Genomic DNA, 23246 nt, shown 5'->3' on the forward strand with positions numbered 1-23246 from the left:
AGCTATTGACGGTGTCACAAAAACCAGTTTTGGTTTTACTGTGCACCGCTGATTCGACATCAGACTCAATCATTCAGAGCATAAACACATAATTTAGTACTTAGAAGCGACAATATCCGAACGATGAAGGTATTGTACTGGCTGACTCTAGATTCGATGAACGCTGGTTCGAACCCGCCGCTGCTGGACAATTGTAGTGATCCCATTCTAAACACATAACAAGCATATTAAGCTTACTACGAGGGCCTAACTATAGTAACTTGTATTGCACAAATTAGGTATACTAATATCCTTTTTAAAAATGTATTTTGTGTTGTAATCATTTTGAAATTGGTGCTACTGAAAAAAAAACCGGCCAAGTGCGAGTCGGACTCGCTCACCGAGGGTTCCGTACAAACCTGCAAGGTTTACAAAGTTCGTTCATTACGACAATCGAGTCATAACTATGGTATTTTTATTGCAAAATGAAATTCATAAGTTTATATTTATTAAAAAATATATATTTTGTAATGTAACTAAAAATTTTAGGTTTTCGGAATTTTTCCTTCATGTGTGCTATAAAAAGTTGCTTCATGCCAAATTTCAAGATTCTAGGTCGACTGGAAGTACCCTTTAGGTTTTGATTCCCTTGCGAGTACTTGCGAGTTTCAAAATATGCAGCTTAAATTGCTGTTTCTTTTGATTGCGTTGACATAGAAGTTTGATTTTGTTACAACTTAAAGGTATTATAGACTTGAGTATTTGGTATGAATTTCAATTTAATACCTCTACGCGTTTATGAGGAAATGGGTAGTAAGTTTAAAATTATTTAAAAAANCTCGCAGCTCGCTAGTGAGTTACTTGGCACACAAGTTTAACTCCATCTAAAGAATGTGTTAGAATGTACCTTGTTGGCATCTCTGTCTTGCGAAGCCACAGCCCCAGCAGGCATGGAACAAAGTAAATGCCTGAGCAAATTGGCCTTGGCTCGCAATTCCCCAGTCAACTGCTTGGCATGTTCCTCTAAGAACATCTCCATCTAAAGAATGTTCTAGAATGTACCTTGTTGGCGTCTCTGTCCTGCGAAGCCACGGCCCCAGCGGGCATGGAACACAGCAGGTGTCTGAGCAACTTGGCCTTGGCTCGCAGCTGGTCAAGTGAGCTACTTGGCATGATTCTCGACCCCTTATCTATAGAATCTTCTAGAATGTACCTTGTTGGCGTCTCTGTCTTGCGAAGCCACAGCCCCAGCAGGCATGGAACAAAGTAAATGTATACACAGAGGTCCTGGGTTCGATTCCCAACGGATACATGTTTTGTATGGTTTGGCTGGATCTAAATCCACCTGGCACACAACAACAATGTAATAGCATTTTTGTGTTTCAGCAGTTGGAGTTACGATAGGATAAGATTCATCTGTTATTTGAATTAGAGGCAAGAAAGAGCCTTCCAGTCTGTTGGAGTTACAAAAAAGGAGAGTTTTAGTTTTTGACTATTGAACTATTAAAAACTATTAAAATGTATTGTTGATTGTTCTCTTAAAATAATAAGATTATCTGAGTTTACCTGTTTTTGTGTCCCATAAAACACAATTCAATTCGGTTCGTTGTTAATTTATAGCGGTTGCTATTTACATTGGAATGTAGCATTACAAAATCAACATTGCTCTTGTAATAATTATACTCAAACGGTTTTAAAATTATACCATTTCATCAGACTAACATTGGCAGAAGCCTCCGGCGGTATGTGTTTGCGATAATGAACTTATGGCATGAACTGTAGCGCTAATGATTTTAGTTAATATTATTAGATAAATAGCGAACGGTTTAATTTAATTCTATTGGCTTGGCAGTTGCTTCTAGTCGTACAACTAAAATATTACGTCTCGTAAGATTAATTTACGTAATCCATATATTTGAAGCTAGGCATTCTTCTGACTCATTCCGAGATACTGACATTAGCAACAGCGACGGATAATTTTAAAAATACAACTACGACGTTAAGGTGTATTTAGATCTTTTAGTACTTAGAAGCGAATATCCGAACGGTGAAGGTATCGTACTGGCTGACTCTAGATTCGATGAACGCTGGTTCGAACCCGCCGCTGCTGGGCTATTGTAGTGATCCCATTCTAAACACAAGCATATTCTTATTTAGCTTACTACGAGGGCTTAACTATAGTAACTTGTATTGCACAAATTAGGTATACCTACTAATATCCTTTTAAAAAATGTATTTTATGTAATCACTTTGAAATTGGCGCTACTGACAAACACAAAGCATTTGAAAAACTTCACCACAAGGTAACGTTCCCTATCTTAAAGTATTACCTCATTTGTTTTTGGTGCAATTGACTTATTTAACATTGTTCATTCTAATCTACAATGTAAAACAAAGCTCCAAAGCTCTAATGGTAAACAAATAAGTTACACACGTGCTACCTGTGTAGCTGTCGTTTAAAAGGTTCATGTAGCGACAAGTCCTAGTTTCAAACAATGGGTCTTTTCAGCGCGATTTGCAATTGTTTCTATTAATACTTAGCTTTAAGGTGTTAATTAGGGAATAAAGTAGCAGTATATTACGTCATGTATTTTAGTTGAACCATTGTTATGGCTTTGTTATGGTAACTACGTAGATATTAGGAAGAGATTCCCGAAAAACACAACTTTTTCCTCACTGGCTGATTCATTACAAAAACAGTGGTGTCAATGATTAAAGGATGTACTCCAATAACATTGCGATGATTAACATTATGTGAAAATATTGAATTGTATACAGGATGGAAACGATAAGTGATCTCACTCTATTATTTTTAAACTATAGGTACAAGATATCAAAAAACGCTTCACGAGTTCTTTCAAACGTTACCAATAATAGGTTACAGAATAAACTGGATTTATCCAATAACTAAATTTTTCCATCCATACATTTGGTACAACCACATAATTTTAAAAACTACACAAGATAATGTAAAACTAGTTTGTGATCCTGATCGGAGCTCGTGAAGCACTTTCAGGATCAGTAACCAGTTTTTCGATACCTATCTTGTATAGTTTAGAAGTAATCAAGTGATATCACTTGTCGTTTCCACCCTGTATAGTATTGTTGGGGCAGAAATTTTTCTACCTACGACACTAGGTGGACCGATACTATGGTGAATGAAGGTCGGGACCTGTAAAACCTGGAAGCAGACAGTGCAAGACCGGTCGTTATAAAAATCCTTGGGGGAGGCCTTTGTCCAGCTGTGAACGTCATTTGGCTGAAAGGAACGAACGAACGATATTGTATCGAAGAATCCCAGCTAGGAAAGCACATCTACTGCTAATCATCCGATTGCGCATACTAATCAGACCATGAATATGGATGAGGACTGATGGAAAAAGCGAACGGAACCCAATCACATTGCGATAATTTTAGAAATGTACGATTTGAGCGAATGTACCTTACTTTTGCCTTGATTTAAGTGTAGCTTAGAGGATATCGAGAGAATAATGATGATGCTCAAGTGATTCCTTGTCTTTAACATCAACACTAATCAAGAATTGATACATAATTATGTTTATTGACTGAGTTGATACTTTGTTAGATAAAGTTTTTGATGAAATACAAAGCAATTGGACTAAAATGTTGCTCAGCATCTAAGTAGAGTATAATTGAGTCAACATTGCAGCAGCAGTCACGTGGATTGAGCATCATTTTGAAGATTTGATCATCTAACTCGTGGAACCCTAAGTGGTCGCATGAGACCACGGTAAGAATTTATTTCTAATGTGTTTTGAACCAAGGTAGGTAGGTAATATAAAGGTTTCAAATACCTATGTAGGTAAAATTTTTCGATCGAGAAATGTTACAGTTGTACACTGAAAAGAATCTTCATCTTCACGCCTGTGATTGGTCTAGATTTTGAAAATCAGCCAAATTACTAACCTAAAAGCCTCTATACCTAAAACAAAGTAAAAAAATATCCCATTACCAGTTTGAATGTCATGTGAAACACCGTTTGTGTGTTTATTAAATTTTGATGACTCTATTCAATTGATATCCGTGTGAACATGATATCATTATCACTTGGTCACACATGTTTTTATAATTGCATTCACAACTAGAAGTTGGTAAAGAAATCGTTGACGATGAATATTTGAACTCCTATAAAGTAGAGGTAGCTATAAATGAAAGCGCTTTTAAAAGCCTATTTAAAAAAATGAGTTTACTACAGGAGACATTTTGTGTAGTTCCTACAGGTTCTATTCCTATCTCGCTGTTTCTGTCGATTATACCGGTACTCACAAACATTACTATGATGTCTCACAGTGCGCGTGGATGCACAAGGTCACACACATTACTATGAGGTCTCACAGTGCGCGTGGACGCACAGGGTCACACACGAACCAACCACAGAGCTCTATTCAAGGCTGTGCGTTCGATTTGCTGCTTCACTTAAGCAAGCAACGTTTGTGAATATGGGTGTTGGTGTGTTTACGCCGTGTAGTTTTAGTAATCAGTGTGTTAATTTAAAGCATTTCACAAACACCGTACTCTACATACAATATAGATATTATAGATCATAATTATCGGCATTTCTCAGATACTTAAGTTTTTTTAACTGTCAAGTTCAAATGTTTTATGCACACTAACTTTACTCGTATAAATGTTCTGAAGGATACAAAGTCAATGCAAAAATATCAATTAATCAAACGAAAGATGTTTCGATGCTATACAATCTTGCATCTCCTGTTAATTGCTAACGCAAGACCGGTATTTAAAACAATATTAACTCTTGAGAATAAAGCGATTAGTGCGTTTTTACTCTTCGGAAAATGAAGGGTTGTAAAGGTGGAGGAGCAAATGGTTGAAAAAGGCGAAACTGTCAAGCTTGATTTGATTTGAGTACAACGGTTCCGTAGAAGTATGTCAAGTATTACTTGAGTTGGGTTGATTATGTTGTTGTAATACAGCCGGCCCCCCACAAGGGGGCGTGTAGGGTCCGCCGTGTAGGCGGGCTGTCGCCAGTGGTGTCGCGGAAGTCTAAGGCTACGGCCGGATACTCGCGACACCGCCACTCGGGCGATGACGGAACGCCGTGCAGGTTTTAGTGGGTATACCCCGTCCTTTTCAGGACGGAGCAGCGCCCTTTTCAGAGCGCCGGGAGTCCTACACACCACCCTGGCCCTCGGCAGTGGTGACGTTGCGCAAAGCATTTCGTCCGCGACAAAAAAAAAATTGTAATACACAGCTTAGGAATTAATGGAAGGTGCTGCGAAAAAATCTTTAATACCTTTAAAAAAATCTACGCTATCACGGATTTCATTTACGTACAAGGATCTCTTAGTCCTACATCAGTTACGTAGTGTGTCAGTCCGAAGTCAGTGGGGATTACCTAATGGCGATTTGTCCTTATGACACATAAAATTTCCATGATCCAGATAGATAAAATGTACGGACTACGGCACATGTACGGGTAGTGTAGGCAGGCCTCCCACTAGGTGAACCGACGATCTAGTAAAGAACGCGGTAAGTATCTGGATGCGGGCAGCGCAAAAAGTCGTTATAGAAATCCTTGAGGGAGGCCTTTGTCCAGCAGTGGACGACCGGACTACGGAACCCCAAATTACGTTCCAAGCGACCGGCCACCAGCGCGGTGGTAGGCGGTGTAAGCTTGTCAATCATAACTACTTCGCCCCACGTTGCAATTTCCATTACAGTGTAGTTGTAACTTTTTCTGTACATTGAAAGTTGAGATTTTTTACTACACTTAGTACTACAAACTTAATTAGTTCTTCTTATTACTGCCTGCTAAAATTATTTTCCGTTTTTGCAGTAAGAAACTCAGTTTGTTTTTGGCATAAATTACCCACTACACACATACATATTTCGTGAATAAATATTTATTTGCAAGAAAAACATATTGGATAAGAAAAGTGAAATTTATTGAATGAATGAACTAAAATCGTTGTATGGTAAATCGGTGATCACGGACGCTTAGTTGAAACTAGTAAGAAAGGAGAGACTTTTAATGTTAGTGATATTGTACTCATTGGTTTACCTACAAATCTAGCCGTCGTGCACAAAATTACTATTAAACTTTAAAAAGATCAGCGTTTTTAGTTCGAATTGAAAATAAATAGCGACCAGTGTGTACATTATGACTCCAGATTTATGTACCCAATTCAACTTGGCTCATAGAAAACTAGAATACGAGTATGTCTCGAGTACTCCCCGCGGGTAGGAGCTAGCCCCTGTTTTTTATAGCTTCGGGGTCGTGGCCCGATAGCCTGATGGTTAAAAGGTTGAACAATCGAGCATCCGTGAGAATACAGACCACTTCAGGCTAATGCTTAGAGCATAGCTGGATTAGTTCAGCCATGCCATTCGTAACCTTTCACATTTTAAAATTATGGATGATGGGTTTGTACAAAATAGCGTATAATTACGTGCTCTAATATGCTTTTTGTTTTTTGAAGGTAAATACCGGCACTCAATATAGTTACTTATGTATTTTTAAAAAGCTTTATCATACAATATTTTATTTACTTTTGGTGATGCAAAATATTTGGTGAACTATTATTTCTCTACAAAAAGTTAGCTGGATGGACCAAGAGCAGTGACAAAATTGTAAATAACTGTAAATATATAACTAGTGACATCACCTTTTCTGTTTTAGGTACAGAAATAAGAATTTTTAATACTGTTTAGGGCAAGTAATGAGCCCACCTTAATTAAACTATTAACCCTTTACGGCGCTCAATTGCAGTTCTGCATCATACCACTTGAACTCATAGAATCTTTCAAACAGTAACAAAAATAACTTTTAACGTAGTGCGGCATATCTGCAGCAAAGCACCCTTACGAGTTAGTTAACTCTGTTTGTGCTAGATGGCGCTATTTTATTTTTGTGATCACCTAAAGTGAGAAACTTGTAAAATCCGGTTTGTTTTGTTCGGTGGTGATTTTGATTCTTTGTTTTTCTGGTGTTAATGAAAATATTGATCTGAAATTGGTGTGGAGTGAGGGTAAGTTATTGGTTTTCAATAATTTGATATATTTGAAATGATTTTTATTGTATTTACAGAATAAGAGGACAATTTTCTTATGATGCAGTTATGCATCATTGCGCTTTAAATTTATCATTTTTACTTTGTGTCTAATATNAGTTCCCCAGTCAACTGCTTGGCATGTTCCTCCAAGAATTCGCAGCGTTCGGCGCGACGAGCGGCCGCCCGTTGAAGGGAGACGATGCGTTCTATCAACGCTTGGCGGTCGGGCTCGCGGACCTGGAATGGGATTTTAAACTTTAATTAGATGGTGATAGAGTTTAAAATCACCAAGGTCATCTCGCACCAGCTGCAGGTCTTCGTCAACCGCTGCCTTCGCGCATCGCATTGCGCTCGGCATATACTGGCCTGAGAAAATCTCCAACGTCGAGCTATTGGAACGCTGCCACGAAATTCCGATCGACCAGCAGATCAAGCGCCGCAAGTGGAACTGGATTGGCCACACTCTCCGAAAGGATCCCGATCACATCCCCAAGCAGGCTCTGGATTGGAACCCCCAAGGAAAACGCAAGCGTGGTCGCTCCAAGCAAACTTGGCGGCGCACTGTGGCAGACGAGGCGAAGAAGATCGGCAAGACTTGGAGCGAGATCAAACACATAGCTCAAGACCGAACGCGATGGAGGACTGTTGTGGACGCCCTCTGCCCCATCTAGGGGACATAGGACCATAAGTCAAGTAAGTCAAGAGTTTAAAATATTTGTCGTATAACAGGTGGTAATATTACAAATTAGAAACAGTGAATATGAGTAATAGGATGTTTTAAACCTTAACGCCCGTAGTCACAAACGGTGCTTGCTTAAGTGAAGCAGCAAAACAAATGCACAGCATTGAATAGAGCTCTGTGATTGGTTCGTGTGTCACTCTGTGCGTCCACGCGGACTGTGAGACCTCACAGTAAAGTTTGTGAATACGGGTGTTAATTTATTGGATAATGGCGTCAACTATAGCTGTAGCGCTTAACTACAGAGTCTGTACCTGAGGTATAGGAGAGGCACAGGAGGGTGTTTTTTGTTCCGTCAAATGTCAGCGAGACTTCAGATTTGTATGCGCTGTCACGTCAAAATATACTAAAATCACCCCTCCCATACCTCAGATACTGACTGAGTAGAGCTAAGGCGGCGAAATTGACATATTATGACGTGACGAAGCATACAAATCTGAAGGAGATTTGTAGTCTCGCTGACGTTTGACGTTACAAAAACCCCTAAACCACAAGCACTGACCGAGTCAAGCACTAAACCTAATAAATAACGTTAATGATACTTCAAACCTTTTGTTAAATACATCAATTAACAAAAATATGTTTTTGCGGCTGAGTTTCATCTAATAAGAATCTAATCTAATTATTTATCAACTTACATGAATTTATTACATATTTCTAATAACAATAAGTGGTTTAAGAAAATCTACAACTACCAGTAAATACTTTTATTATAGTTGTTCGCAATTCACGAAGGCGAGTGAGCTTTACATGTGTGGTGGCTCGCGACTGTTCGTTTTTCAAAAGTTTTGACAGACATTACACTATCGTTATGTGCCTGTACACGTACACACACAAGCTCACTCGCCTTCGTGAGTTGCAAGAACTATAAAGAAATATATTCGTTCACATTCGCAAACCTTTGGGAAAAGTTTCTCAAAGAAACCAGGGTCTTTTATCTGAAAACGAAAATCTATTTTCACGATTACATAATACGTACCACTGGGGATTGCGGTTGGTCCTAAACGCAGCGTGAAATAGTTTATTAAATGAATTAAATTTTGATATCGGATGATTCTTCATACAAATTAAAATCGGGCCCAACTATCGGCCAACTAAAAGTTGGTGGTCTGCACCTAGGCTAAAGCCTTCCGCGATAAATGGGCAACACAAAAAGATTTTTTTAAATCAGACCAGTCCAGTAGTTCCTGAGATTAGCACGTTAAAGCAATACAGGTTCGAATTGAAAAAATATTTTTGTATTGTATAGTCCATTTATCGAGGAAGGCTTTAGGCTATATTAACATCACCCTACAGCATTGGTTCCCAGACTTATTTGAGACGTGCCCCCTTTCGACCATACAAAAAATTCCGCGCGTCCCTCCTCCAGCAACGATTATTTATTGATCATATCGAGCAGTCTGGAATGCATTCTCTCAACGGTCGCAAGTTTTTTATACTTAAGTACACTAGTCTTTGCACCTTCCCTAGGGGGCGCGCCCCCCACTTTGAAAACCAATGCCCTACAGCCAATAGGGGCGGAGCAGTGAAGAAAAATGTTGCAAAAACGGAAAATAATGTTCAAACTACTTTCACGCGTACGAAGTCGCGGGCACAGCTAGTAAGAGATAAGATAAAATCAATTCGAGTCATACCTGTATATCAGGAACGTCTGCGTGTCCGTTTTGTAAGCGATCCTCTTGCGGAGCGCTTTCACCGCTGCTCAGCGAACTTACTGACCCTGGGACGAAAAAAACACGTTGGTGATGATGATGAACAAGACTAATTAGGTCAGCTGGCCAACTTAGTAAATAGTGGCTGAGGTGGTGATGATAAGATGATGTGTATTGAGTGACCAAGGTGGACCGACGACATCATAAAGGTAGCAGGAAAGCGCTGGACGCAAGCCGCTACCAACCGCGTAACATGGAAAGAATTGGGGGAGGCCTATGTTCGCAATGGACGTCCTGTGCTTGAGATGATGATGATGAGTGACCAAGATTGCTCAATACTCAATAAATGTTTATTGCTTCCACAATTTAGGTAAATACTCAGTGTGTATATGTCAACGTGACATTGTGAGCTCCGTCAGATTATAATCTGACGTAGTTAAATTACAATCTAATCTAACCTAACCCACTGTTAGTTTACAATCTAACGCGTAATATTATAAACTGACAGAGTTCACAATTTCACGTTGACATATACATACAAGATCTTACAAAACAATTTTAATACCGTGATGAACCGTAAACCCTGCTGATTGAAAGTGCCTATGGCGATGATGATCAAAATTAATCAATGGCGATGACGATCAAGATTAACCAGACTAACAGACCATAATTATTACTTTGTAAAACAGTGCCAGAGGTGGTGATGATGATGGTGATCAAGACTAAAGGCGTAGTGCAAGTATATCTCACCGGTCCTAGTAGAGGGCGCGTCGGGTGGCGGCAACTTGGCTTCTAACTGCTCGCACCGCTTGAGCGCTCGCTGCAATTCGCGGTTCAATTCCTGGAGGTGACAGAGGAGTTTTACAACTATACAGGGTGGAAACGATAAGTGATCTCATTCGATTATTTCTAAACTATACAAGACATCAAAAACTGGTTACTGATAGTGCTTCACGAGCTCTTTCGAACAGCACCAATATTAGGTTTTAGAATAAACTGGATCTATCAGAAAATTCGATGTTACTAGCTTCCATACACAGCCACAATCATGGCACTCATCATTTGATAATATTACAGCAAGTAAAGCCTAAATCTAATGTTTTCCTTAGATATTTTTAAATAAGAATGCAATTTACGGGTTTATTTAGCTCTGGAAACATTGAATTTTTGGATAGATCCATCCCATTCATATGTTCAAAAGTGCCAAAATATTGACCTAAACTGAAAAAAATGTTTTTGGTTTTGATTTTGGTTGACCTCATAAAGGTAGCAGGAAGGCGCTGGATGCAGGCCGCTACCAATCGAGCGATGTGGAAGTCATTGGGGGAGGCCTATGTCCAGCAGTGGACGTCCTGTAGCTGAAATGATAATGATGACCTACCTTTATGGCACTAGCGTGTTTCTTCTTCAGAACACCGATCTCGCCCTTCTCCCATTCCAGTTTCTTGTTGGCCTCTGCCACTTCTTCGGTTAACTCCGCCACCTGTCGGCATACAATAGAAACTTTTAAGTGACTACCAGGGATAGAGGCACAGTCGAGGAACATAATCCATGACCCATTTCACTAAAATTTCGTTTGATGCTCAAAATGCATCAAGGTCGAAAATTCAAATGCAGTAATAGTATGAAAATGTCACCCACCCTAGACGACCTCACAGAGGTAGCAGGAAGGCGCTGGATGCCGGCCAGGCCGCTACAAACCGGTCATTATGGAAGGAAATCAATTTGTTGTACGATATTCAGCCTTAGGGGGTCACAAATTATATTCCTTGACTGTACAACAAGCATAACGTAACGGTAGATATGCGCTTTGCGATCTCTCACTCCAGTGATAAAAGAAGAAGAAACTGCTCACCGCTAGATGGCGTTGTACGTTTGTAACTCGCGGTAGTAAAGCTTTTGTTGAAGTAGCTAGATACTTCTTGAGACTTGAACACTGACCTTTCTAGCCAGAACTTTATTATCCTTATGCCTCCGTCTCTTAAAGCGCTTTGCAGCGCTGCAATATCTTGCACTAACGACAGAAGAAGAAGAAACTGGGCATCTTGTTGGTGGATGGGTGGCACTGCTCAGTTTACTCTTGTTTTTATTTTTTCTTCTTCCATTATTATGTGCCACTATCATGTCTATGTAATTGCCTGTATTTGTGTGATGTCCATTGTAATAAATGTATCTTTCTTTCTAATTCTCAAGATACATTTTGTCTTTTTGGGACTTAAAAACTTATCTTTCTAGCAAGCACTTTGTTCTCCTTATGCCTCCGCTCTGCAGTGTCCCCTAAAGCGCTTTATAGCGCTGCAATCTCTTGCTCTAACGACAGCAGAAGAAAAACAAACTGGTCACCACTAGATGGCGTTGTACATTTTTAACACGCGGTGGTAAAGTTTTTAGTGACTTACATAAGTAGCAACGCCTTTACTAATTCTCGAGATACTTTTGTCTTTTTGGGACTTAAAAACTTACCTTTCTAGCAAGCACTTTGTTTTCTTTATGCCTCCGCTCGGCCGCGTCGCCTAAAGCGCTTTGCAGCGCTGCAATCTCTTGCTCTAGCGACGTCGCTCGCTCGCGTAAGGACGCGTTGTCCGCTGTTAGCGCTTGAACCTGTAGGTTGTAATATTTGCTTTAGTATTCGAACAAGACTTAGGGCGAGTTTTCAATCGTCAGATATCTTTTCCCTAAAGTCAAAGTCAAAGTCAAAATTTCTTTATTTGTTTAGACTAATAAATAGTTCTTACAAATCGTCATTTTGCTCTTAAGGAGCCTCTACATGTCTCATAATCTTTTTACCCTACCAGCGCTTCGAGACCAACATTTGGCAAGTGCTGAGAAGAAGCGCCGCAACAAACTCAGTCACCACTGTCTGCCGGTTAATATAAATAAAAAGAAAAAGCAGTAGTAAGGTACATTTGATTCAGGAGCAGTTCACTGAATTTACCACGCATTCTTGTATGGTGTATTTTATAAAGAATAAACTTGTCATTTTGACATATTATTCAAAACATTTCTCCGCTCGCACTCTCACTGCGGCCGCCCGTCGCACAGTCGCGACAGCAATAAGGATGGGTAGCTTGGGGTCATTGTACGAAATTCTATCTGCTCGGCGACCGGACATTAGATGGCACTATGTGAAATTGTCAAAAGATTATTTTACCGCCTCTGTGGTCTAGTGGTAAGACCACCTGCTTCAGACGCAGAGGTCCCGGGTTCGGTTCTCAGTGGGGGCAGATTTTTCTGTTCGGTTTGGTTGGTGGTAGGACTTGTTCTAAGTCCGCCTGGCTAGCTACCACCATCTTACCTAAGTCTGTCGCCATAATAACAATGGTAACAGCATTATTGTGTTCCGGCAGTTAGAGGTAAGATAGCCAGTTCCTCCGTGGTTGACGTTTCCGGGTGAAGCTTGCTTCCACTTTCGGCCTGATCGTCACTTACCATCAGGTGAGATACAGGCCAAGAGCTTCCTCGATGTGAATAAAAAAAGAATTACTATGCACGCACCGTGTCGTGGTGCGAGCGCGCCGCCTGGCTGAGCGCGACGTGCTGCGCGGTGAGGCGCGCGGCGTGCTCGAGCGCGCCGGCCTCTCTGCGCGCGCACGTCTCTGCGAGCGCGCTGTGTACTCACGGTGTCGTGGTGCGAGCGCGCTGTATACTCACGGTGTCGTGGTGCGAGCGCGCTGTGTACTCACGGTGTCGTGGTGCGAGCGCGCCGCCTGGCTGAGCGCGACGTGCTGCGCGGTGAGGCGCGCGGCGTGCTCGAGCGCGCCGGCCTCTCTGCGCGCGCACGTCTCTGCGAGCGCGCTGTGTACTCACGGTGTCGTGGTGCGAGCGCGCTGTATACTCACGGTGTCGTGGTGCGAGCGCGCTGTGTACTCACGGTGTCGTGGTGCGAGCGCGCCGCCTGGCTGAGCGCGACGTGCTGCGCGGTGAGGCGCGCGGCGTGCTCGAGCGCGCCGGCCTCTCTGCGCGCGCACGTCTCTGCGAGCGCGCTGTGTACTCACGGTGTCGTGGTGCGAGCGCGCTGTATACTCACGGTGTCGTGGTGCGAGCGCGCTGTGTACTCACGGTGTCGTGGTGCGAGCGCGCCGCCTGGCTGAGCGCGACGTGCTGCGCGGTGAGGCGCGCGGCGTGCTCGAGCGCGCCGGCCTCTCTGCGCGCGCACGTCTCTGCGAGCGCGCTGTGTACTCACGGTGTCGTGGTGCGAGCGCGCTGTATACTCACGGTGTCGTGGTGCGAGCGCGCTGTGTACTCACGGTGTCGTGGTGCGAGCGCGCCGCCTGGCTGAGCGCGACGTGCTGCGCGGTGAGGCGCGCGGCGTGCTCGAGCGCGCCGGCCTCTCTGCGCGCGCACGTCTCTGCGAGCGCGCTGTGTACTCACGGTGTCGTGGTGCGAGCGCGCTGTATACTCACGGTGTCGTGGTGCGAGCGCGCTGTGTACTCACGGTGTCGTGGTGCGAGCGCGCCGCCTGGCTGAGCGCGACGTGCTGCGCGGTGAGGCGCGCGGCGTGCTCGAGCGCGCCGGCCTCTCTGCGCGCGCACGTCTCTGCGAGCGCGCTGTGTACTCACGGTGTCGTGGTGCGAGCGCGCTGTATACTCACGGTGTCGTGGTGCGAGCGCGCTGTGTACTCACGGTGTCGTGGTGCGAGCGCGCCGCCTGGCTGAGCGCGACGTGCTGCGCGGTGAGGCGCGCGGCGTGCTCGAGCGCGCCGGCCTCTCTGCGCGCGCACGTCTCTGCGAGCGCGCTGTGTACTCACGGTGTCGTGGTGCGAGCGCGCTGTATACTCACGGTGTCGTGGTGCGAGCGCGCTGTGTACTCACGGTGTCGTGGTGCGAGCGCGCCGCCTGGCTGAGCGCGACGTGCTGCGCGGTGAGGCGCGCGGCGTGCTCGAGCGCGCCGGCCTCTCTGCGCGCGCACGTCTCTGCGAGCGCGCTGTGTACTCACGGTGTCGTGGTGCGAGCGCGCTGTATACTCACGGTGTCGTGGTGCGAGCGCGCTGTGTACTCACGGTGTCGTGGTGCGAGCGCGCCGCCTGGCTGAGCGCGACGTGCTGCGCGGTGAGGCGCGCGGCGTGCTCGAGCGCGCCGGCCTCTCTGCGCGCGCACGTCTCTGCGAGCGCGCTGTGTACTCACGGTGTCGTGGTGCGAGCGCGCTGTATACTCACGGTGTCGTGGTGCGAGCGCGCTGTGTACTCACGGTGTCGTGGTGCGAGCGCGCCGCCTGGCTGAGCGCGACGTGCTGCGCGGTGAGGCGCGCGGCGTGCTCGAGCGCGCCGGCCTCTCTGCGCGCGCACGTCTCTGCGAGCGCGCTGTGTACTCACGGTGTCGTGGTGCGAGCGCGCTGTATACTCACGGTGTCGTGGTGCGAGCGCGCTGTGTACTCACGGTGTCGTGGTGCGAGCGCGCCGCCTGGCTGAGCGCGACGTGCTGCGCGGTGAGGCGCGCGGCGTGCTCGAGCGCGCCGGCCTCTCTGCGCGCGCACGTCTCTGCGAGCGCGCTGTGTACTCACGGTGTCGTGGTGCGAGCGCGCTGTATACTCACGGTGTCGTGGTGCGAGCGCGCTGTGTACTCACGGTGTCGTGGTGCGAGCGCGCCGCCTGGCTGAGCGCGACGTGCTGCGCGGTGAGGCGCGCGGCGTGCTCGAGCGCGCCGGCCTCTCTGCGCGCGCACGTCTCTGCGAGCGCGCTGTGTACTCACGGTGTCGTGGTGCGAGCGCGCTGTATACTCACGGTGTCGTGGTGCGAGCGCGCTGTGTACTCACGGTGTCGTGGTGCGAGCGCGCCGCCTGGCTGAGCGCGACGTGCTGCGCGGTGAGGCGCGCGGCGTGCTCGAGCGCGCCGGCCTCTCTGCGCGCGCACGTCTCGGCCAACGCGCGCGCTTCGGATAGGGACGCTTCTGCGCGCGACCAGCGCTCCGTCTCCCTGCAACAAATAATCGTCCGTCCGTTCGTTTCAGCCAAATGAAGTCCACTGCTGGACAAAGGCCTCCTCCAAGGTTTTCCACAATACACGGTCCTGCGCTGCCCGCATCCAGGCTCTTCCCGCGACCTTTACCAGATCGTCGGTCCACCTAGTAGGAGGCCTGCCCTAAATTGCTAAAATCAAGTGGTAGTGGGCGGGGCAAATAGCTCGTAGAGACGATGGCCGTTGGGGCAGAAAAGTTCTCGAGTGGCGACCACGGGCTGGAAGACGTACCAACAAATAATGTACCCTAAATATTTCATACAGTGTTATTAAGAACCGCCCCCATGACTACTTTTTGTAGCGATTCAAATGCGACACTGTCGCGCTTCTGTATCAATGCAAGCGCGATTCAGTACGGACACAAAATTAAGACCCCTCGCCCATGGCGAATTTTTGTAGAATGCTGTAGGGCGTCTCTTATACGAGCGGGTGACATTGGAAAAAGAACGGAGGGGTGTGGTGTTGGGATTTCTTTGCCAAATGTTTGTCTCGAAGCGCTGGTAGAGCAAAAAAAGAATCCTTAAGAACATTTGACGATTTACAAGTACTAATTTAATTAGTCTAAACAAATAAAGATAATTTTGATTTTGATTCTAAAAATATGTTGAGCGGCAACTACTCGTACAGCGATCGCAGGTAATTTTGTGCCATTACTGAATCGCGTTTGCATCGCGACTGAATCGTATTTATGTAGGCGTGGGCACATAGCTAGCGACTGTATCGATACGATCGCGCAACAGAATCGCTACAAAAAGTTACCGTGGGCGAGGGGCCTAACCCGACGCGGTCGCGTGTTTGCATTGATCGCGAAGCTGTAACGCGTTGTAAATTCGACTAAAGGACGTTAGAACAACCGACGACAAAACAACCCTTGAATTATCTTAAAATGTATATTCCTTCAAATACAATGAATATTCCTTCAAAAAAACGCCCTTTTATCTCCATCAGTCGGAATCTCTCAGTTGTTGAAATAGAAATGCTATTTTTAATTCAGTAAATAACTGTCCAATAACTTTCTTAAGTGTCCAATGACTGGCAGTTTACCCTAGTAGCGATGCTGTCGCTCATTTAAAGACGCGCGACAACATCACTACAAAAAGCCACCGTGGGGTCTAAGTTGTTTATCAATTATGTCTTAAATTTTTAAATTAATTTATTGCCTCAAGAGAGAATTGAACCCACACTATTTTGCTTGCCGAACGACTGCTCTGACCACTGCCTTTAAAATTATTTATCTGTCGTAAAATCTGGGGGCACGGCAGTGCCCCCACCAAGTCGAGCAAAAAAGCGGCACGGCCGTACCATCCTTTTCTCGAAGCAATTCAGGCCATTTTCGACTGCCTGTAATTTCGTTGTGGATAAAACTAGAAGGCTGAATTTTCATTAGCTATGCAGGCATTGGAAAGACACGGTATATTTAAAATTTCATTCAATTTGAACCAGTAGTTTAGGAATTATAACGGGTCAAATTTACTTAATTTTGTCACTCACTGACTGACTCACCGATCATCAAAATTCTAAGGCACTTCTAGCAGACCTAGAAGCTTCAAATTTGGAATATAAGTAGTGTTTGGTGTATGAATCAAGGAAAAACTAAAATATTTGGGGGCACGGTAGTGCAACCGCCAAGTCGAGTAAAATTTTTCAATTTCGGTCCAGTTTTCTAGATACATAACTGCTGTCTACAAAATACAAAAAGAAATGAGATCCCATCAAAAACAATACTTGTCAAAAAAACCAAGTCTCGCAACTCAGTTGTTCTACGGTAAAAAGTTGTGAGATCCATGTAATACCAAGTCCAGGCCAGGAAATCTTTAACGTTTTACATAAATATATTGACTTGGCCATCGCATAAAAACACGTGTAAATTAAATTATTTAGTGCGATGGCCAAGTCAATAATTTATGTAAAACGTTAAAGATTTCCTGGCCTGGACTTGGTATTACGTGAATCTCACAACTTTTTACCGTAGAACAACTGAGTTGCGAGACTTGTTTTTTTTGACAAGTATTGTTTTTGATGGGTTTTAGATTGACTATTCAATGTTGGTAGTAAATAAAATTATAATCTTACCTCTGTAATTGTGCACTGAGCGTGTCCGCCAAAGCTGCTTGGGCTCGCAACGCCGCTAATTCCGCCGCTTCCTCTTCCAATTGTAGGTTTCTGATCTTTAGTTCTTCTACCTGGAAACATAGATTTTTTGTAAACTCACTGAATAGTTTGCCCCAATCACTGTAGCTTATTAGACGCTTTCTTAACAGGAAAGTTTAGTTCGAGAATGAATTGGTGTTTCGAAAACCGGGACAAAAACAGGATAGTTTTTCCCTGTATTATCCCCATATTAAATTGAAAAAAACTCTACATCTAAAGTCTGGTCGCCGAGCAGATAGAATTTCGTACAATGACCCCAACGCTACTACGGCCACCCGTCGTGCAGTGAGTGTGCGAGTATGACAGCAATATAATTATGCGCGAGCGATAAGGATGGGTAGCTTGGGGTCATTGTACGAAATTCTATCTGCTCGGCGACCGGACTTTATCTACCTGATGTTAAAGGGAAATATGCATTTTCAAACTTAAGCATAGGCATGATTAGACCTGAGAATCTGAAATGAAACGGAACTAAAAAAATCAGAAATCTTTTATTAAAGTGTGAATAGCCTGTCTTGAAAAGACACTTCGCAATTATTTCATTAAGTCAACTTACCTCGGCCGTGGAGCGAGCGAGAGCCTCGTTAGCTATGTCCCTCTCTTTCACGCACGTGTCCAGCTGTTGGCTGGCTGTCGTGAATTTCTTCTCCAATTCGTCACGCTCGTGACGACACAGGATCAATGCTGCTTGGCTCTCTTTTAATTCTGCTTCTATTGGTACAAAACAAAGATTCATTTCGTTGCGTGTCCAATGACAGTTTAACTTTCCCCCGGGACAAACTTGGCCTTCACTGGTTGGGGTATGTCGGTCAAGCTGTAGATCCTGGCTACACAGGAGTTGCAGCGGTGGGATTAGTTCCCGTATTTGTTCACAATGAAATAAAAGTCTGTTAGACTGGGTGTCTTACATATTTACTAGCAGCCGCCCGCGACTTCGTACGCGTGGATCCCGTTTTACCGCCTTAGAAGTGGAGTTTCGTAAAATCCCTTTCTTAACGGATGCCTACGTCATAACATCTACCTGCATACCAAATTTCAGCCCGATCCGTAGAGTGCCTTGGGCTGTGCGTTGATAGGTCACTATGTCAGTCAGTTAGTCACCTTTGAGTTACATATATTTATGTGGGAGTGTGAAACGGAACGCAAGGGAGTGAGTGAGACGGAATGAATGAGTGAGGAAGTAAGAACGACGGGATTTAAATAGAAGACGATTAGTATTAAGACGGTTCTAGGACGTTCCTATTTTTTGTGGTTTATCCTGGAGTAAATACAAATACAGCTGAAGAAATACAACCTGGGTTTTAATTCCTACAGCTTGGGGGCTCGTCCGGGATAGCCCAAGAAAAGGAAACACGACGATTCACGACGATTACGACGGATTGAGACGTGAGACGTATTTTCATCAATCATGAGACGACGACATAGCAAGCATGATTTCGAAGATGCGGAAGATGCTGGCCCGAGCAAGACCCTGGAGCAGCGCATACCTACTACTTTTGCCTATGCCGAGGAGCTGATCCCAAAATTTAGTGGTCGAGATCAAACTGTCACCGCATCAAGATGGGTCCAAGAGGTGGAGGAGAACGCTGAGATCTTTGGTTGGTCACCATTACACCAACTCATTGTGGGACGCAGATCACTCATTGGAACAGCGGCACTCTGGTTGCGGTCGGAGAAGCCATTCAGGTCGTGGGACGAGTTGAAAACTGGTTTACTCAAAGAGTTCCCGGATTCGTTAGACGTAAAGACAGTCCACGAAATGATGAGTGCGAGAAAGAAGGCCAATAGTGAGAGCTGTACTGATTACCTACTTGTCATGAAGGAGTTGGGAAGGCGCGGGAAAATGCCCGACTACGTCGCAATAAAATATATCATAGACGGCATTGTTGACGTAGAAACCAATAAAATCATGCTGTACGGTGCAACTACATACGGTGAGCTGAAAGAGAAACTGAAAGTATACGAGACAGTAAAGGCGAAAATGGTGGATGAACGACGTAGACCCTCCAGTAGCAGCACGACGGCACCGGTAAATTACAATAAGACGACAAGACCAAGATGTTTTAACTGTGGAGGAAGCAACCATATTTCGGCTCAATGTTTTCACAAGGAAAGAGGGGTTAAATGTTTCCGGTGTAATGAGTTTGGACACAGATCTAGTGAATGTTCAAAACCTGCAAATCATCAACAAGTGACCAGTGAAAATTCAAAATGGCAGTCAGACAATCGTCAGCAACGTCATGCCAGTCCGAAACGAGCGATGTTCACGAAAACACCCGAACGATACAGTGTTGCCAACACGACGCAATCAACAACTGACTGGAGATCGAAACCGAACGTAGAACGAAACGCAGAACTGACAGATGACATTTCTGCCAACTTGATGGTATCGGACGTAAACAACAAAAGTGTGAAAACATCGAGGCCGCTAAAAGAAGTTCAATTTGTTGACAACAACGCGATAACTACGGCGAGTCTTATTGATACGGGCAGCGAGGTGAATCTCATGACGGAAGACGTGTACAAAACTATCGGCTCCCCAAAATACGACGACGGAAGATGTTTGACGTTGAGTGGACTCGGACGGACCGAAGTTGTCCCGTTGGAAAAAGATGATCAAGTTGTAGTACACGACATAGACGACTCTAGACACATGACTGAAATTGAGAAAATATTAGAAGACTGCAAGCCTACAGATGAAATAAAGAAAAGTAACGACTGTCAGATTGAACACCGACCTGTATCACGTATGAAACAAGCCGACGTCCTAAGCTGTTTAGTACTTACCGAGACGACTGCACGACTGAAGAAAGCACAAGATGAAGACGAACATATTCAGATGCTGAAAGAATCCTACCAGAATGACATGTTGTACCAAGAAAGAGATGAAGATGAATTATTATTTGTAGTACCGGAGAAGACGCAGAACGAAATTATAAGAGAGAATCACGAGGGAGGGAAAGAAGGACTGTTTAACCGGATTAATAAAGGAGATGATGAACTTGTTAAGATGATAGAAGAGGAAAACGTAGAAAGAATGAACGAGACAAGACCAGAGTTAAGAGAAAAGGCAAGAGAATGTGTGGAGACAATTCAAGATGGAAGTGTTAGAGTTTATAACAAGAAAAGAAAGAAAGCTAGAACATACGAGAAAGATGATTATAAGAATTGTATTAAAAAAGATTAGTTATAAGATGCTTTAATGTAAAATTTTGAAATGAAACAGTCCGAGGGCGGACTGTACGCAGGATGGCCGAGTGTGGGAGTGTGAAACGGAACGCAAGGGAGTGAGTGAGACGGAATGAATGAGTGAGGAAGTAAGAACGACGGGATTTAAACAGAAGACGATTAGTATTAAGACGGTTCTAGGACGTTCCTATTTTTTGTGGTTTATCCTGGAGTAAATACAAATACAGCTGAAGAAATACAACCTGGGTTTTAATTCCTACATTTAGATTTATTGAAATAGAATTTTACATACCTAGTTGTTTCGCTTTGGCTCCGTCAGAGGCGCTGGTAGCGGCTGCGTCTTTCGCCGCTTCTAGCTCACTAACTTGCTGGGTCAACTTCTCAACGCGTTCGGCGCTATCCTGTAAATACGACATAATATATTATTGATATTGAAGAAAAGATTAATTGTAAAGGTTTATAAGAAAATTGGCGATCGCTCTAAGCGGCAAAGCTTCAACTACACCAACGCGTGCAAATCGCCATCGCCGGCGCGATCAAAGGCCAAATGCCCATGACAGGTCGCGCGACCCATGACAGTCCGCGCGACCTGTCATTGGCCTTTGATTGCGCCGTGATCGCGCCAGCGATGGCGATCGGCACGCGTTGGTGTGATTGAAGCATTAGTGCTATCAGTGCTAAAAAAATGTATGAAAAACGTCACTATTGAAGTTAACAAACGTGTCCTCGCCGAAAACTGCCGAAATTCTATCTGCTCGGCGACCGGACTTTGTGTTAACACGTACCTTGTAGGCGTCCATCTCCATTCGAAGCTTGCTCTGCGTCCACTTAAGACGTCCTTCCAGCTCCTTGATGTCTTCTCTCTGCCTCTAGCAGCTTGAAGCTGTCAATACTAGCTGTATGAAACTAAAGTCCGGTCGCCGAGCAGATAGAATTTCTTCCAATGACCCCAAACTGCTGACGCGACTGTGCGACAGACGGCTGCAGTGAGTGTGCGAGCGCGACAGGAATATAATTACGCGCGAGCGATAAGGATGGGTAGCTTGGGGTCATTGGACGAAATTCTATCTGCTCGGCGACAGAACTTTAGCTTCTTCAAGCTGTACGTGTAAGGAGCTATGTGTTAACACGTACCTTGTAGGCGTCCATCTCCATTCTAAGCTTGCTCTGGTCCACTTCAGGAGCCCCTCAAGCTCCTTGATGTCTTCGCGGAGTTTCGCCGCCTCTCGCAGTTTGAAGCTGTCAATACTAGCTGTATGGAACTAAAGTCCGGTCGTCGAGCAGATGGAATTTCATACAATGACACCAAGCTAGCTAACCTTATTGCTCATGCGTAATTATGTTGCGGCCGCCCGTCGCACAGTAGCGACAGCAATATAATTACGCGCGAGCGATAAGGATGGGTAGCTTGGGGTCATTGGAAGAAATTATATCTGCTCGGCGACAGAACTTTAGCTGCTTCAAGCTGTTCGTGTAAGGAGCTATGTGTTAAAACGTACCTTGTAGGCGTCCATCTCCATTCGAAGCTTGCTCTGCGTCCACTTAAGACGACCCTCCAACTCCTTGATGTCTTCTCTCCGCCTCTAGCAGCTTGAAGCTGTCAATACTATAGTCCGGTCTGCGAGCACGTAGAATTTTGTCCAATGACCCCAAGCTACCTATCCTTTTCGCTCACGCGTAATTATATTCCTGTCGCGCTCGCACACTCACTGCGGCCGCCCGTCGCACAGTTACGACAGCAATAGAATTACGCGCGAGCGATAAGGATGGGTAGCTTGGGGTCATTGGAAGAAATTATATCTGCTCGGCGACAGAACTTTAGCTGCTTCAAGCTGTTCGTGTAAGGAGCTATGTGTTAACACGTACCTTGTAGGCGTCCATCTCCATTCGAAGCTTGCTCTGCGTCCACTTGAGACGGCCCTCCAACTCCTTGATGTCTTCGCGGAGTTTCGCCGCCTCGCGCTCGCTGTTTGATAGCTCGTGGCACTGGAACAAGATTTAAATTACATAAACCACTTAAGTAGATATCAGTGCACTGAAAATCCTAATAAATAATCACTTAAAAAAGCATCGCCAAAAAGAAGAAGCGTTACTCTGATATCGCGCTAGTGCGTCGAATTGTGTTGTAAAATGTACGCGTTACAGTTAGTTAGTTAGTTAGTTAGTTTTGCAGGGCAATCGAATACCGCACTTAGCCTCATGATAGGGCCATTGTGCGCGATTTGTGGTTTATCTTCCTACTCCAACCACCCCAGATCCCCCCAGAAGGCGAGCAGCCCGTCCAGGCTGCTGCAGGCTTCCTGTAGCGACGACGGTGATCGAAGAAATTGAGCCCGTTGTTCGCGTTACAGTTAAAATATGCGCTTACGCTAACATAGGACGCGTAGTTCATAGTTCGAGCGGAGTGCTTCTACGCACGCGGTATTTTGCAACTCATTTATCTGCTGTCTCACTCTCTCCCCAAGGGTTCCGTTCTCCTGTCTTTTTCTACGTCACTTTCGCAAACATACAAGCGCGCGTATCATAAAAATCGGCACCCGGGGCGATCA

General features: G+C 44.7%; 1 protein-coding gene across 1 annotated transcript in view; it reads right to left on the reverse strand.

The window, feature by feature from the left end:
* Positions 1-853: 853 nt before the first annotated feature.
* The window catches only part of Golgin104 (coiled-coil domain-containing protein 186), a 25136-nt gene continuing 2743 nt past the window's right edge, over positions 854-23246 (reverse strand). Inside the window, exons 3-13 of the mRNA XM_028311929.1 lie at positions 22564-22683; positions 20990-21098; positions 18065-18219; positions 17431-17540; positions 15156-15315; positions 11868-12005; positions 10786-10887; positions 10155-10245; positions 9387-9472; positions 7154-7250; positions 854-996 (exon numbers count right to left, since the gene is read on the reverse strand). Of these exons, the coding sequence (XP_028167730.1) occupies positions 854-996; positions 7154-7250; positions 9387-9472; positions 10155-10245; positions 10786-10887; positions 11868-12005; positions 15156-15315; positions 17431-17540; positions 18065-18219; positions 20990-21098; positions 22564-22683 (1311 nt within the window). The remainder of the gene's footprint in view (positions 997-7153; positions 7251-9386; positions 9473-10154; positions 10246-10785; positions 10888-11867; positions 12006-15155; positions 15316-17430; positions 17541-18064; positions 18220-20989; positions 21099-22563; positions 22684-23246) is intronic.

The sequence above is a fragment of the Ostrinia furnacalis genome, unplaced genomic scaffold, assembly GCF_004193835.3.
Source record: "Ostrinia furnacalis isolate ACB-3 unplaced genomic scaffold, ASM419383v2 OfSCF3657, whole genome shotgun sequence".
Lineage (NCBI taxonomy): Eukaryota > Metazoa > Arthropoda > Insecta > Lepidoptera > Crambidae > Ostrinia > Ostrinia furnacalis.